The 17,650-nt window shown below is 48.2% G+C and overlaps 1 protein-coding gene across 1 annotated transcript in view; it reads left to right on the top strand.

Moving 5' to 3' along the window:
* LGI2 (leucine rich repeat LGI family member 2) overlaps positions 1 to 14,387 on the top strand; it is a 32,914-nt gene extending 18,527 nt beyond the window's left edge. Inside the window, exons 7-8 of the mRNA XM_036090599.2 lie at positions 390 to 554; positions 8,981 to 14,387. Coding sequence (XP_035946492.2) covers positions 390 to 554; positions 8,981 to 9,798 — 983 coding nt within the window. The 3' untranslated portion in view covers positions 9,799 to 14,387. The remainder of the gene's footprint in view (positions 1 to 389; positions 555 to 8,980) is intronic.
* Positions 14,388 to 17,650: the final 3,263 nt, after the last annotated feature.

Genomic DNA, 17,650 nt, shown 5'->3' with positions numbered 1-17,650 from the left:
ATCCTGAGAGGGCTAGAAACCGCATTTCCCAAACCCCTGCGACCACTGCAGCCCTCTTCCCAGAGTGATTTGCATGATCGTTGAGGCAGTGTTGTTCCATGGCATCTTTGTGCTGGTGTTTTTGAGAGCCAGGTCTCCCCAAATTTGTTTTAAACTTTGCAATCCAGCAGCCAAGCTGTGAGCTATTCATCATCCTGTCCAAGGCAGAACCCTTCTGGAACCTTCCAGAGTAAAACATGCTGTGATATGTGTGTTGCTTCTCTCCGGTCCCCCCTCCTCCCTGCTCATCTTTGGAACCGATGCTACAAAGGGTAGAAGGGAAATGGTGGGCAATAATTCCCACAAGGGATCTCATGGAGACTTTTTTTTCTTTAAATACCCATTCCCAGATTTTGTTGTTCATCAGACTTTGCCCTACCAGTCGGTTTCGGTGGATACGTTCAACTCCAAGAATGACGTGTACGTGGCCATCGCTCAGCCGAGCATGGAGAACTGCATGGTGCTGGAGTGGGACCACATCGAAATGAATTTCCGGAGCTATGACAACATTACAGGTGTGTTGTGACTTTGATCAGATGTACTGACGGCCTCAAGCTGGTGAGAGAAGCAGCATTCTGGCATCCCAAGGAGGGGAGGCGTGGCTCTCTGACTTGGCTAGAGTCGGGAGCACATTCCAGCCCACCCTCTTCTCTCTGATTGCTTCTCGACTTGGTCAGTTATTGGTGAGAACAGAAACTGGGGGTGGTGATCTTATTTATCGTTTGTGATCCTTTGAAAGGGGAGAGAGGATGGGTTTCATATAGTGGGAGGCATTTTCCAGTAGTGCTGAGAAGTCACCTGAGAATCCCTTAATCCTGAGCACTTCGGGCAGCCTAAGACCGCAACAGCTTTTTAGTAGCTAAATGATACCTTTGACTTCTGTTATGCTGATCGTTAACTAATATGCTAACACATGCTCATGCACACGTGCTCGTGGATCACATGCATGCACAGACACACATCCATCCACGCACGCACACAGACACATATCCATCCACGCACGCACACACAGACACACATCCATCCACGCACGCACACAGACACACATCCATGCATGCACACACAGACACACATCCATCCACGCACGCACACATAGACACACATCCATCCACACACGCACACAGACCGCATCCATCCACGCACGCACACAGGTGCACATCCATTCAGGCATGCACACACAGACCGCATCCATCCACGCACACACACAGACACACATCCATCCATTCACGCACACACAGACACACATCCATCCATGCACACACACACAGGCACACATCCATGCATGCACACACAGACCACATCAATCCACGCACACACACACAGACACACATCCATCCATTCACGCACACAGACACACATCCATCCATGCATGCACACAGACACACATCCATCCATTCACGCACACACAGACCACATCAATCCACGCACGCACACACAGACACACATCCATCCATTCACGCACACACAGACCACATCAATCCATGCACGCACACACAGACACACACCCATCCATTCACACACACAGACGCACGTCCATCCACGCACGCACACAGACGCACACCCATCCACGCACGCACACACAGACACACGTCCATCCACGCATGCACACAGACACACATCCATCCACGCACGCACACACAGACACACGTCCATCCACGCACGCACACAGACACACACCCATCCACGCACGCACACACAGACACACGTCCATCCACGCACGCACAAAGACACACATCCATCCACGCACGCACACACAGACACACGTCCATCCATGCACGCACACAGACACACATCCATCCACGCCCGCACACACAGACACACGTCTATCCACGCACGCACACAGACACATCCATCCACGCACACACACACAGACACACGTCCATCCATGCACGCACACACACATCCATGCACGCACACACAGACGCACATCCATCCACGCACGCACACACAGACGCACATCCATCCACGCACGCACACACCGACGCACATCCATCCAGGCACGCACACACAGACGCACATCCATCCACGCACACACACACAGGCGCACATCCATCCAGGCACGCACACACAGGTGCACATCCATCCACGCACGCACACAGACGCACATCCATCCACGCACGCACACACAGACCGCATCCATCCAGGCATGCACACACAGACCTCATCTATCCACGCACACACACAGACACACATCCATCCATTAACGCACACACAGACACACATCCATCCATGCACACACACACAGGAACACATCCATGCATGCACATACAGACCACATCAATCCATGCACGCACACACAGACACACTCTATGGCTTGTTCCTGCTGCCCTCTTGCCAGGTCCTGGTGATCACTGCTTCCTTTAAATAAGTGCAAACAAAATAAGAATAAATGGCTCTCTAAATTCATGCCTTTGGGTCGAGGCCTAGTTAATGCTTCTTTCAACACTGTCAGGAGCCCAGTGTCTCAGCGCTACTAAAAATGGGCCGTCTACTTGCTTTTTATTTTTAATTAATTTTTTTACTTGCTTTTTAAATAAGTAAGTAAAGTCAATAACCTTTTAAAGACTTCTCATTTATCAAGTGCAATCTGATCATAATATTGACTTTATAGACAGCACCACGGTAGCCTGTGACCCCACAAGAGGATTTCCTTTAGTGGTTCCTGATTTGGGGTCAGAGCAGTATTTTGCTGTTGCAGCGTATCAGGTAGACATTCTGGATCAGGAGGCTCCTAGGAAGCTCGCAGGTGCAAAGTCGTTTTGCAGCAGGTGCAGGGGTGGAGGGAGGCAGGGAGAGCGTGGTTCCACCCCTCCCAGAGCAGAGATGGTAATAAGCCTGATCTTGGCAGCACTGGGAGGTCTTTGAGGTGCAGAGGCGCCCCAGAAGCTCCGAAGATGCCATGTCAGATGCGCCTCCGCGGTGCAGCCACCTGGCCTCCTAGTGCTGAGCTCACACTCCCGAGAGCAGCCCCACCCCCGCCAAGCGCGCACTCAGCACAGAGCACCGCAGGTGAACCTGGCGAGAAAGCCCAGGCCTTTGGACCCTAAACCCGGTGCATATTAAAGGAAACAAGGAAGGCGAGACCCGCTTTCCATGTGCTCTTTGCTTCCCTCTTTTTCCAGACTTGGGAAACGGGTGAGGGATGAATGGGCCGGCCCCCTGGCCTCCCCTCCTCCCACCCCATGCTAGGAGATGGGAGCAGAGTGAAGCTTTGCTTTGTGCAGGGCGGGGAGGGGGGTCCCCACCAGGGCTGGTTGCCAAGGCTGCTTGCAGGCCCGTGAGGTGCCAGGAGCCGGTTTGTCTCGTTGGAAACTCACCACAGCCCCTGAGGTCTTAGCGTGGGTTGCCTGCCCGCAGGTAGACAACAGAAGCCCTGTTCAAGAGAAAGGGGGCATAGAGATGATAAGGAGCTCGGCTTGTGAAAACTGATGGACGTGGATTGTACTCCGGACTCTGCCAGGCGCTGAGATATAATGTGGACTGTGGCCTCTGGGGCTCGGTCTCCTCATCTGTAGAATGGGCAGTGCATGTACTTTATATGGATGCTGTGAGGAGTCAGTGAGTGCCAGGCACCGAGTGAGCAGTTCTAACGAATGTCAGCTTCCTTCTCACACCTTCACAGATGGAGAGATCAAGGCTCAGGCGTGTTGAATCACTTTGGGGGCAGAGCCCAGGGCCTGTCACTGCTGCATCTCCCCCCTTTCCTCTCTTAGGTGGACCTCGGTAGGAAGGGACGGTACTGCCCTCTGCTTGCCCTTCCGACAGTCTGCAGCTGGTCGCATCCCTACGTGCATCAAGTCATTCATTCGTTCATTCATTCATTCACAAGGATTTCTTGAGCCCTTAATCCGAGCTAGGCACAGTCTAGGTGCTGGGGTCACAGCCATGCACAGGCCAGATGAAAACCTCCATCCTCAACGGGTTTGTATTATAATGGGAGCAAGAGACAATAAAAAAGACAATTATAATACATCCAACACATCAGATAGCAACACACTAAAAAGGGACAGGAAGAGGGGGATGGGAGTTTTGAAGAGACGGCCATGGGAGTGTTGACATTTTAGATTGTGTCTGGTAAAGGCCTCGAGAGGAAGGTTGTTTGGAGAAGCCAAGTGGGACATGAGGGGTTGATCCATGGGGACAGTGTGAGGAGGAAGCAGTCCAGACAGAGGCAACAGCAAGTGCAAAGGTCCTGCAGCGGGTGGCTATCTTTCCTGTTTGGCTCCTCCAGGGGGCCATTTTGGCCTGAACAAAATGCTCCAGAGGGAAAGCTGCAGGGGACAAAGTCAGAGAGGTAAGGAGGGCTGAGCACGGGGGCCTTGCAGGTCCTGGGAAGGACTTGGGTTTTTAATCTAGAGCTCGGCAGAACCACAGCGAGCTTTGCACCGAGGTCGGCAGGGCTGCCCAGGACGAGGCAGGGGTCTGGCGCAGGGTGCTGGGCTGTGAGCAGCTTGTGTTGGGGACAGGGGACAAAGGCGGAAGCAGAGCAACTAGCTGAGAAACTGATGCGGGAATCCTCGCAAGCGCATGGCCCAGGCCCGGCGTAGGCTGCAGTGGTGGTGTGTAGGAAGCCGGCCGTGAGGGCGCACTGGGTGTGGCCAGGGCCCGAGCGAAGGCTGGGCCTTGCTAGTTTCTGGGGACTTCTCAGCCCCTCGTTCTCAATCTTCTGAGCGGTGGGCAGCCCCCCATGATGCCCACCTGGATCCTCTTCACAGCCAAGCCTGAGAAACAAGTTACAACAGTGGGGTAGTTCAGCCCCTGAGCCCCAACAACATCAGGCTTGTTTCTGATAAAACTGGTTCCAGATCTTTCTAGGTGGTGACCTTGGCCAAGTTAGTTACTTTCCATGAGCCCCTTTCATCTGTAAAATGGAAGTATCGTGAATTCTCATTTCATCTGTAAAATGGGATCGTCATCGTATCGGACCCATGAGAATTTAATGGGGATCGTGTGTGTAACACTTTGCCCAGAGCCGGGCATATAGTAAATCCTCAACAAATGTCAGTTTTATCATCTGGGGATAAAAAAAGGAGCAGCCCTCCTTCTCCTCCCTCCCAGACCCTAAAATCTCTCACTTCAGGTAAACTTCTCCGTAACTCTCATCAGCGCAGGAAAGGAGGGGCCAGCATGGAAGGTCCCAAGGGAGCAGGGGAAGGGGGTGGTTCAGAAGTCACATGGATCCCTCAGCGCAGGAGGGAGTGTGGCTAGCTGGGATTGAGCTCGGTGTGGAGGAAAGCCCAAGGCACACGCGTGCCAGGCAGATGCCAAATGGACAAGCAAGGGCACAGCCCTGCAACCGCTTGCCTTGAACGGGACCAGCGTAAACACGGATCTGTTCTCTGCGCATGGGCCATGTGCGTCTCATTTGTCATCTTGCTTGATCACGGAGTGATCCTAGAGTCTGCAAGGGCTGGGCAGGGGTTTCTCAATCCATTCCCAGCGAGACTGGGGCTCTGAGCCATGGAAGGGGCATGTGCGTGCAGTCTTCCTTTGCCATCCTGGTGAGCATGGTGCCGAAGGGGCATCCCCAGCCATACATCCGCTTTTGGGAGGAGAGGGAAAGCCACATCAGGGTCACCCCAAGGCCTTGCACTTCCTATCTTCTCCTTTTGTTCCTCTACATCTCTTTTCAGCTCTCCTGTTTTTGGTTTATTTTGTTTGCCTTTGATTTCTCCATGCCAGGTATGTTCCAGCCTGCAGGCTCTCTTCCTACATTAACACACACACACACACACACACACACACACACACACACACACACACTGATCTCTACGGCTATTGACCGTTCAATAGACTAAAAGTGTTTAGCTGGATGAAGGTATTCTGGAACATCTCCAAAGAAGGAATTCTTTCTGTCTTATACAGCCCCTCAGCAGAGACAGGCAGGCAGGCAGGCCCGAAGGACACTCCCAGGTGGCAGGGACCTCCCTAGCTAGGCCACTCAGGAAGGGAACCCGGAGAATGCACCCACAGTTAGCGTTGGCAGGGAGGGGGTTAGTAGAGCTTCCAAAGACCAGTTTGGTAGTTTAAATCCAGAAGCCTTCAAAGTGTGCACAACGTTTACCCCAGCAATGCCTACATTTAAGAACACTGCCAGATGGTTTTCAAAAAAGATTGCTCTACAAGGAAACATGTTACTCAAAATAATGAAAAGCTAGAAATAACTGCAATGTCCAACAATAGGGGATTTGTTAAAAAAAATAGGATACACCCGTACAGTGCAATACCTTATAGTATTTAAAATTCAGGTTGTAGAAGGTGCAGTAGCAGGGGAAAACGGTCACAATGTCATGGTCAAATAAAAAAAAAGGTAGGTTGTAAAAAGCTCATGTATCCTATAAGCCCAAATTTATTTGTTTATTTATTTTTAAAGATTTTTATTTCTTTTTTTGAGAGACAGAGAGCATGAGCGGGGGGGAGGGGTGGTCAGAGGGAGAGGGACAAGCAGAACAGGGAGCCCCATGCAGAGCTCGACCCCAGGACCCCGGGTCCGTGACCTGAGCCAGAGGCAGACGCTTAACCGACTGAGCCACCCAGGTGCCCCCCAAATCTATTTTTAAAAAACACATTTAAGTATGTGTGTAGAGTAACGATTAAGGAAATATATCAAGACGTTAAGTGTTATTTCAACTTTGCAGTACAAGTAATTTTGATTTTCTTCTTGATGCTTTTTGATATGTTCGTAGCTGAGTGTAGACTGGAGCCAGACTACCCGGATTTAGGTCCCAGGCTCTACCACATACTAGCTGTATAAGTTATTTCACTTCTCTGTGCCTCAGTTTTACCCTTTATAAAATGAGGATGATGCTGATGATGATAGCACTGGTCTTATTGGGTTGTGTTAAGGATTAAATGAGTGAATACCTGTAAAATGCTTAGTATCATGCTCGGTCATAGTACACACTATAATTGTTACCTATTATTTTTAAAATTTGCTTTGGGGAACATTGAAAACTTTTATACTCAGAAAAAAAAAGGAATAATTAGTTTAAACAAAATAATTTGTTTAAACAAAAGAAAGGAACCAAGTTCTTGCAAGAAGGCCAAAATAGTGAAAGAGAAAAGTAAGTACCACTCTAAAAACTACCCACTGGCTGCCCCCAAAGTTAATACTGAGGACAGGAATTGGATAATTATCCTTGTAATTTACAGACTAAATTCACTTTGGTCCAATCGCCTAGAAAATCAGGGGGAAGAAATAACTTTTAATCCAATGACCTAGATGGAGGGTCAATCCTCTTTGGGATGTGGGTGGTCCATTGCTGGCTGGCTGAGGAGGCTGAGGGGGACAGTCTGGGGGTCCGGGTGCAGTGTGGGAGAAGACTGTAGGAGGTGGTCCAGACAGAAGACTTCCCCTTTTCCAGCAGAGTTCCGGTTCTGGGCCGCCTGAGCTAGATCATTCACGTCATTGACCATTCTTCAGGTACTTACACAGTGCCTGCTGTGGGAGATTTTAGAGGGGTGAGGTCAAGACAATCGTTTCAATTATCCAGTAATGATAGCTACTAATTGTTGACCACTTCCTGTTTGTGGGTGCTCTGTTCTAATAACACCAGGAATTTTCTCACTTAGTCTTTACTAACCCTGGAAGGTCAGTGCTAATAGCGCCCTCATTTTATAGATGGGGAGCCTGAGCCCAGACAGTTAACTGGCACAGGGTCAGAAAGCTTATAAGGTACGGGCTGCATTTCAACCCCTGGGCCACCGTGACCTGAGCCGAAGGCAGACGCATAACCAACTGAGCCACCCAGGTGCCCCCCAAATTTATTTTTAAAAAACACATTTGAGTATGTGTGTAGAGTAACGATTAAGGAACTATATCAAGACGTTAAGTGTTATTTCAACTTTGCAGTACAAGTAATTTTGACAGAGGGCTTAACACTCCTCTGTTCCGTCTCTGCCTCCGTTCAGCTTCCTTTGGCTCCAGAAATCAGAAGGAGCCAAATGTCTTCATTACATTCTTTTCCTCCTGTCTCTGAGACCTAACTCCTACCTTTTTACCCTCCCTTACCCCCATGCCCCGAACAGAAGCCCATTTGTCTCATTCCACTGTCCGGAGTTGGGAAATACTTTTTTGAGTAACATGGAGACAATTCCCTTGGTGTTGGTGCCTTCCCTGGATAGTACTCTTGCCTCTAAAGATACCAGAGGCCAGGAGACCAGCCCTTAATGGAGACACATTTTGTTTTTTAAGTTTTTAAAAATGTTTTAATTGTGGGGAAATATGCAGAACATAAAACTTACCATCTTAACCATTTTTAAGTGTACTGTTCAGTAGCGTTAAGTGCATTCACGGTGTTGTGCAAACAATCTCCGGAACTCTTTTCATCTTGAAAAACTAAAACTCTATATCCATTAAACACTAACTCCCCATTCTCCCCCAGCCCCTGGCCCCTATCATTCTATTTTCTGTCTCTTGGAATCTGACTACTTTAGGGACCCCATGTAAGTGGAGTCAGATATTATTTATCTTTTTGTGACTACCTTTATTTCACTTAGGATAATGCCCTCAACGTTCATCCATACTGTCATGTGTCCTGTGTGAGGATTTCCTTCCTTTTTAAGGCTGAGCAATGTTCCATTGTGTGTCTACACCACATTTAGTTTATCCATTCATCCATCAGTGGACACTAGAGTTGCTTCTACCTTTTGGCTATTGTGAATAATGCTGTTATGAACATGCGTGTGCACATCTCTTAGAGACCCCCTGCTTTCTGTACTTTTGGGTATGGACCTGGAAGTGGAACTGCTGGATCATATGGTATTTCTATGTTCAGATTGTCGAGAAGCCGCCATGCTGTTCCATGCATCGGCTGCCCCATTTTCTCACATTTCTTTACATCTGTCCTCATTTTCCAGCTCACGAGGGTTCCAATATCACTACGGAGGAACATTTCTCCCTGCGGTGCCCTAATGCCCTCTCGTTTCTCTTGGGGCACAGGTCAGTCCATTGTGGGCTGTAAGGCCATCCTCATCGACGACCAGGTTTTCGTGGTGGTGGCCCAGCTCTTCGGTGGCTCTCACATCTACAAATACGATGAGAGCTGGACCAAGTTTGTCAAATTCCAGGACATCGAAGTCTCTCGCATTTCGAAGCCGAACGACATCGAGCTGTTTCAGATCGAGGACGAGACGTTCTTCATCATCGCAGACAGCTCTAAAGCTGGTCTGTCCACGGTGTATAAATGGAACAGCAAAGGGTTCTACTCCTACCAATCTCTGCACGAGTGGTTCAGGGACACGGATGCAGAATTTGTTGACATAGACGGGAAGTCGCATCTGATTCTGTCCAGCCGCTCCCAGGTCCCCATCATCCTCCAGTGGAATAAAAGCTCTAAGAAGTTTGTCCCCCACAGTGATATCCCCAACATGGAGGATGTACTGGCCGTGAAGAGCTTTAGGATGCAGAATGCCCTCTACCTTTCCCTCACCCGCTTCATCGGGGACTCCAGGGTCATGAGGTGGAATAGTAAGCAGTTTGTGGAGATCCAGGCTCTTCCATCCCGGGGGGCCATGACCCTGCAACCCTTTTCTTTTAAAGATAATCACTACCTGGCCCTGGGGAGTGACTATACATTCTCCCAGATCTACCAGTGGGATAAAGAAAAGCAGCTATTCAAAAAATTCAAGGAGATTTATGTGCAGGCACCTCGTTCCTTCACAGCTGTCTCCACTGACAGGAGAGATTTCTTTTTTGCATCCAGTTTCAAAGGGAAAACAAAGATTTTCGAACATATAATCGTTGACTTAAGTTTGTGAAGGGGTGACTGGTGAATTTAGAGACACGTAGCACTAGCTTTCACAAGAGAGGCCCGAGAAGCAAATAGAAGGCCAAGTTCAGAGCTCCACAATTAAAAACTCACTGGGGAAATAGAAGTTTTCAACATTTTAGAACTCGCATTTCAATCAGGGATTGCATTTATTGGCTAACTGCATGACATGTCCATTCTCCCATTTCAAAAGACATCTTAAAGCCTGTTATCTCTGAGAAAAGAGTAGAGCATTAACTCTTACCATCTAGGAAAGTAATGTGCTTTTTTCTTTTTCTTTTCTTTTCTTTTTCTTTTAATGAGGAAGGAGGAAATCGGATAAGATGGGACAGTTCTTATGATGAAATTAAAAAAAAAAAAAAAGACCAAACTATGGGCCGTTCTCATTCCATTTTAGCAATCTTATTGGGTAAGAATGCTTAAAGCCGAAGTCAGCTGAAAAAATTTGCTGATGATTCATTTAAAAATCTGATAACACTCAGCAATGCTATTTTGAGTCATTTCAGTTTCCTGAATGCCCCTTCATAGCAGAACGTTGGCTGTTTCATTGGCTCGGGCGGATGCTCGTGATGGGGGGTGTTCACAAAATAACGTTGGGCATTGCGTCCTTTGCCACAAAGAAAATACTCTGCTGACACGCGTCCAGGCCCAGCACGGGCCATAGGCCCATGAGTGAGACAAAGGCGGTTTCCCCTCTTCCTTGTGGTTCAGAGCCGACCTCGTGGCGCCCGGAGCAATATTGCTTTTAGATGCCCTCCATGACTCGGCTGCTTCCCTGAACCCATTCTTTGAGTTTGTGGGTAACCAGCAGACAGGCCAAAGACTGAACGGTGCTTTTCATCCCATCCTTTAAAGCAATAGAACAGGGCTTTCCAGCTGATGAACATTCGGTAGAATTTCTGAAGCAAGATTTTGTGGGATCAAAGAGGACTTTACACAAGTCTCGCTGTACTTTGAAACCTAGAGGTGGCCCTTTGATTTGTGCATGTCTGTGCCCTCTGGGCAGCTTCCTGTTTCGAGTCATTGAGTACCAGCCTACCTTCCTGCCTCCCTGCCTTCCTCCCTACTCCTTCGTCGGTCCTGCTTTGTTGATGTGCTGTTGCCCCCGCTGCCAATGCGGACAGGCTGGGGCACCACATTGCAGAACCCAGGGTGCTCCTGACGCTGGTGCCCCTTCCTTTCCCAGTAGTTTAGCTGAGGAAAACCCCCTGGGGCTCACACCCTGACGTGGGACCACGTACTGGCAGGGGGCTCATCCTGAATAGGCTGGGGCGGGGGGCAGGGGCGGGCTCGGGCTGATCACTGGGGACTAGCTTTGGAGCTAGACATACTGCATCCCACAGACCAGGTCTGCGCTCAGGGGGCCAGAGGATCTATTTCAAACTGGCCTTCTCTGGTGTGGATTATTGGGAAGCCCATGGGGTCTGGTTTTGTGGAAGCTTCCCAGTGGATGCCTAATTAGCTGGTTCTCTTGAAGTGGATTTTAGGAGTGGCTCTCAAAGAGCCACCCAACAGCGTCTCTGGTAGCCCCCAAACCAGCACAATCATGTTGTACTGGAGAGTTAATGATCGTTTGCCAAGTCATGAGTAGGTAGATGTTTTGCCGCAGATCTGAGCACGGTGTTGTTTCTGGTTGAAGCGATGCAGATCAAGGCAATGAGTAGCCTCAATGCTGGCTACATTCGGGACTGCAGACTGAGGGCTTCCAGCCTAGGACACTGGGGATTTTAAAGAACTCGGTCACCCACACGGAGTATAGCGTTCCTGCTTGAAGCTTTCCTACTAGGCACCAGCCAAACAGGAAAAAAGTGGTTTGTTCTCATTTTTGAAGCATCAAAATCACCCTTCCACGTTCTTTTGCCTTCCTGGCTAATTTGCATTGACTGCAAATGCCCAGATCCCCGCATCATCGGCGGCTGAAAGTGGGACAGCTCTGCTATTCCTCTGGCTGTTGAGATGGGCAAGCAATTCTTTCTGGCACATGGAACACCTCAGACAAGCCTGGGTGGAAAAACAGGCCCTTGGCAAACAAGGTAGGGGACATTTCGGCAGCCCTAGCACTTGTGCGAGCTCGAAATGATGTTCCTGAGTCCAACCACTTGCTGAGAAGGCAACTGGGGCATCTTTTTGCAAGGCTGCCCCTGGGGAACCGGACACCGGCTCCGCAGCTTCCCCTCTGAGGGGGGAGGTGGCTGGAGAAACCGTCGGCATTCACCGTTGCCGAGAATGAATCTGGGAAACCTGGAAGCCCGGGGTGCGGGGCTGGGGACGGGGTGCTTGCCGAGTCCGGGGGAGACATTGACCGGTGGAAGAAAGATCTAAGGAACTGGCGGCAAGGTGAGGGCAAGAGGGCGGTAGTCCACGCGGCTGCAGCCAGTTCACTTTTCCTTCTTAAGAAATTAGACAAGATCAGAGTCTGCAGCCTCCAAAAGTCTCCACGCCGAGGGAGGAGGTATTTGTTCTGGCCGGCTTGCTAAAGGAGCGTAGATGTTCTTGGCGCGAGGTGGTGGAAGCTTTGCTTCATTAATCTCACTGCTCCATCCCAAGAATCCCTCCAGTTTTAAACAATTTCTGCAAGAAGCTTTTTCCCAGTAATAATGTAAGACAAAACAACAACAACAACAACAACAACAACAAAAAAGCCCCAAAACCCCAACAACAACAACAGAAACCCAAGGCAGAGAGACACGTGGGACCATCCCCTGTGGAGCGAGTTCTGGGAAGGGCTGCTCTTGTCCATTCCTTTCCCATCACCCATGGGTTGCCTTCTTGCTAGCTTGTTTCTTCTTTACAGTCTCTGTGGCTAGGACTGAGCTCCCCCACGTAGCCAAGTGGCCACGCCACACAGCCTTAAAGCGTGGGATCAGGAACCGATCTCTCACGAAGACTAAAAACGAGCCTTTGGTGTGAACGGCAGGGTGTTCTCAGGCAACGGATAATAAGCCCACCCTGCATTTCGACAAAGCTTTATGTTCTTTCAGTGTACATTTGTGTCCATCTCATTTGTTCATAAATAGTTCAGTTTATTGGTGGGCAGGTATTCTAATTTCAGGAGAATGAAATCGGCATAAAAAATCTAAGTCAGTCGCCTGCTCGAGATCATCCGGTAGTGAGGCAAAAGCAGAGCTTTGTCCTGCACAGCGGGCTTTGTATTTTCTTTGTGACACTCTGACATTGCCTTCCAAATGAAGACTTTTTCTCATGATTCAGAATATAGCAGCACCTTGAGATAAAATAAAAAATACAACAAAATATGCGTAGCCAGAAGGAAAATAGTGTTGAATAGACACCATCTCATCAGCTGGTCCCTTTAACAATTAAACGCTACGGGATCGCTATTACTCGTGAGGCCCCACTCTTGAAAGTCTTCCAGAAGTTTCAGATAATGTTCTGTTCTAAAGAGGATTTCTAGCTGGCAGGGTTGCTTCTCCACACACTCCCCCCCCCGCCCCAATAGCGGTGGGGCGATGTTGAGGTCGAGACACATCTGGTTCTTGTCACAACGTCCACAAGATAAACAAGAGAGTTCTATCAGGGAACAACTAAAAACTCTAATGCACGAGTGATGATGAATTGCTCCGGGTCATAATCAGCCTTTGGGGAGCACGCTGAAAATGCCAGTGTTGCATTTTTCTTCCCCATGGATTGAGAGGCTGTGTATTTTTAGGAAAGAAATCAGCGTGGGATGCTGGAGGTTTGGCTGCCAGGAACACTCACGATGGAAATTTCTCTGACCCGGGGTGTAATGAAAGAGAGATGAAGGTCTGCAGGAGGGGAGTCTATTTGCATGCCACCTAAAGAAAATCTCTTTAGCCAGCTTCCTGATTCTTCCGAAAAGGTGTCAGCCCCTCTGCTCCGCAGTTTTGGAAGAGAGTTCTTTAATTAGGCAGTGGCCAAAGATTCTGTTGAGCAGGGCTCTGGAGTGGAATGCAATAATCTAGTTGCTGACGCGGTGAGTAAGGTGGTCCAGACTTAGGACAGTCTAAAGGGAATGGGCAGAAAAGCAGGGCAGATGGCTGTGGAGGAAACTCTTTTGGGAAAGTAGAAATAAACTGGAAGAAAAAAAGGTCATCATGATTTCCTTTGCCTCAGCCAGGCAAGTAGAGGTTGGACCGACTAGGCAAATTAACAGCCAATTATTAACGAAGAGAGCCCATTGTAATGCTAATTGAATAAGAATTGTGTTGTAAAACTACTGAGATCTAAACCTAGCGAGGCACTCTTATCCTTAACGTTATTCCATTACTTGTATCAGAATCTACCTTTTTTTCTAGTAGGAAACTATGCATTCCCTATGGATCCCTTTGACTATCAGGAATGTATAAAAACTGTGATAAAATAAGCCAATATGCCATTTGGTACCATTTTTATGTATCTTAGATGCATAACTTAGGTAAAATAAGAATAGTTTATATGTATATGAAAGCAAATTTTGTAGTATGCAAGCTACAATGGATGCATTTTAAGGCTGGATATATATTTAGCTCTTTTTTGGTAAATACAGTTAACAAACAACATGCCTCTTAATTCGATATATTCTGTAAGTCTATGAATAAAAAGTAGCTCATGCCTAATGTGGCTTTGATCTCTGGTCTGCTTGAATATGGGTATGTCCACTCGGAGTCACAGAGTTGAGGGACTGATGGGCTATTGTGGAAGGGCGGAGTTTGCGCATTTATCTTTGTGGCTTACTCCCCGTTTAAATGGAAAATGGGCACCTCGGGGGACTTTTGCTTCTACTGGCAAACTAAAAAGTCACTAAAAAGTCACTGAGGTTCTTTACAGCTACACCTCTACCTGATCTGCAGAATCATAATCTTGACAGACTGACAAAGAACTCTAGAGATCTTTGGGCATCTGATTCTGCATGGTGAGAAGATGAGGTTCCGAGATCCCATTGATTGGGTTGAACCATGAACAAATTGAGGACAAGACTTTTGTCTTGTTCTCTGCATGTCTGGGCTCTCACCTAGTACACAGCACGGGTGCAGTGCAAGTTTGCCTCATGTCTCTATGTCTTTAGACCCATTTGGTTTCATTGGACAAATGAAGGGTCAAAAACTCAAATCACATGCCCGTGTACTTACTGTGTGTCAATTACTTTGATATGCTGTGGAGCTTTTTAAGAAGTCTGAGAGCAGAGGAGCACTTGGGTGGCTCAGTTGGGTAAGTGTCTGCCTTCGGCTCATGTCATGATCCCAGGGTCCTGGGATCGAGTCCTGCATCAGGCTCCCTGCTCAGTGGAGAGCCTGCTTCTCCCTCTTCCTCTGCCCCTCCCCCTGCTCAAGGGCTTGCGTGCGCGCTCTCTCTCTCTCAAATAAACAAAATCTTTTAAAAAGTACAGAAGCAGAGTTCTTGGCCTCAAGAGACTTAAAGCTAGTTAGGAAAAGTCACACTTGCTGGAAGCTATAGTTACAACGCTAGGTCTAGTGTTTCTGCATCACACAGAAGTGTATAGCTGATTGTGCAATGAAACAGGTAGTGGTGATAACCAATTATTTAACTCCTGGCATGGCATATGTGTTGAATTAGTTCTCTATGGCTGTGCAACAAAAGATCACAAATGTAGGGGCTTAAAACAAAGCATGATCATTCACTCACAGTCCCCAGGGGTCAGGAGTCCTGGCACAGCTGGGCTGGGTCCTCTGCTCAGGGTCTCATGACATCAGCCAGACCGTGTTCTCATTTGGAGGCTCAACTACGGAAAGATCTTCTTTCAGGCTCGTTCTGGTTGTTGGCAGAATTCATTTCCTTGCCATGTTGGGACTCAGGACCCTGTATTTTTTCCACCTCTTGACTGGGGAGCCTCTTTCAGCTTCATGGGGGCCACACACAGCTCCACACTGGTGGCCTTCCCTATTGATCCTCTCATGACAGAAGGCTTCTGCAAAGTCATCAGGAGTCCTAGGTGTGAGATCCCATCACCTTTGTCCTACTCTGTTAGTTTGAAGCAGGTCATAGGTCCTGCAGTCACTCAAAGTGGGTGGGGGATTATAAAGGACTCATGGGGTAGGGGGTCCCCTTAGGGTGTGTCCATAATAGGCACCAACCAAAGAGAATGGATGCCCAGCTGATCAGGTTGATACTAGCCATAAACAACCATTGACCTGGGCGCAGTGCATTCCAGTGAAATATGAACTATGAATACAGATCATAAATTCATAGGAGGAAGGGTCGCTTCAGGCCAGAGTAAGTATTCTTTCGACCAGGATAGAGGGGAGAATGGCCTGGTTCCTCTTCATTATCGTCCTACCACGAAATTGTTGTTTTTGGATTTGTGGAGAAGTACAGAAAAGAACTGAACTTTTCCAGACCTGCAAGTCAGAAACTCATTAATCCCAGTATTTCAGCACATTTCATGTTGGAGCTAAAATGCTGTGTAAATTGCTCAGTTCTGACCATGTGGTCATTAGCAAGGCAAGTACACTTATGTTCTCTATTTCTCAGAAAGCTAATTGAGGACTGTCTAAGAAGAATTGGAGGCATGAGTAATGTGTCACTTTCATTGATCACCTCTTCTTACAATTGGCTCCTCTCCCCGCCTCCCAGACAGGACAACCCTTTACTAACCAGAGCTTAATTGGCACAAATGACTTTTTCCAGCAAATTGGTAGCAGAGCTAAGACTCCAGGCCTGGGGTAAGCCCCACCTCTTGGTCTCGGCTCTAGGCAGCCTCTTGCTAAGCCTCAGCTTCTGCCTTCAGCCAGGCAACAAACCAAGGCAACATAGGGAGAAGCCTACAGGATTTTAAGTGCTACCCCCAAATTCCCAGCACTTTCTGAAATCTGTATATGAGCCCCGAAGAATATTCTCCTGCATTTGTCTCCAGGTGTCTATTCCGGGAAGTCTACTAGAGACCAAGAAAAAAAAAATACAGCTAAGTTCTTTCATGTTGCAAGAAACGTTAGGGCAGAGGTTCTGTCCAGCTCTGCAAGCCCCACCTGAGCCCTTGCATCATCCCCCGAACTGACCCAGACCCTGACCGGCATCTCCAACAGTAGGGCTGAGAGATCCCTGCTTGTGTCACCACGCCCACTTAGTTCTGTCATCTCCGTGTTTGCTTTCAAGGGTTGTGTGGGCTGAAGAGCATGTGAAAGTAAGGTTGGGGCCTCCAGAGAAAATAGTAGTCTTGACACTTGTCCTGGCCTGTAGGCTCCACTCTGCTCATTCCTGATGTGATTTACCCTGAATCTCCTGCACTTGTTTCTTCTAACCCATCTAGGCATTCTGGGCACATGGTAACCCCAAAATGTTTTTATTTCAAGTTTACATCATTCCTCTGTCCCTTTGGATCATAGCATCTTCTTGGCTCATAAATCATGTGAAAATCCAAATTAACTTTTTTCGCTTGATTCTTTCTAGTACCCACTGTGTGAACAGTGCCGTGCTGGGTCCTCAGAATACAAATATCTTAAAGAAGATACAAAAGCATTTGAGAAGCTTTAAAAGCAATGCTTCCTCGCTACTTTACATTTGTGGTGGGAATTCTCAGGGAATGTGAATGTAGCCTGAGTAAATAATAAGACCCAGGCGATTCAGTCTCACCACAGTGCAGAGTTTAATGAAACAACCCCCAAATAAGGGAGTAATTACAAGTAGCTCTGGTCTCTCCTTGTGTCCCTGAAAGAAGAGGAAAGCTTGGTCATAACCCTCCACATGTTTCTTCTTCTTCTTTTTTTTAAGATTTTATTTATTTATTTGAGAGAGAGAGAGAGAGAGCATGGGCGGAGCAGGGGCGGGGGGTAGAGGGAGAGGGAGAAGCAGGCTCCCCCCTGAGCAGGGAGCCCCACTCAAGGCTCTATCCCAGGACCCTGAGATCATGACCTGAGCCGAAGGCAGAT

This window comes from Halichoerus grypus, chromosome 3 (genome assembly GCF_964656455.1).
Source record: "Halichoerus grypus chromosome 3, mHalGry1.hap1.1, whole genome shotgun sequence".
In the NCBI taxonomy this organism is placed as follows: Eukaryota; Metazoa; Chordata; class Mammalia; order Carnivora; family Phocidae; genus Halichoerus; species Halichoerus grypus.
Note: the sequence above shows the minus strand (reverse complement) of the source record. Positions and strands in the feature narration are given on the sequence as shown.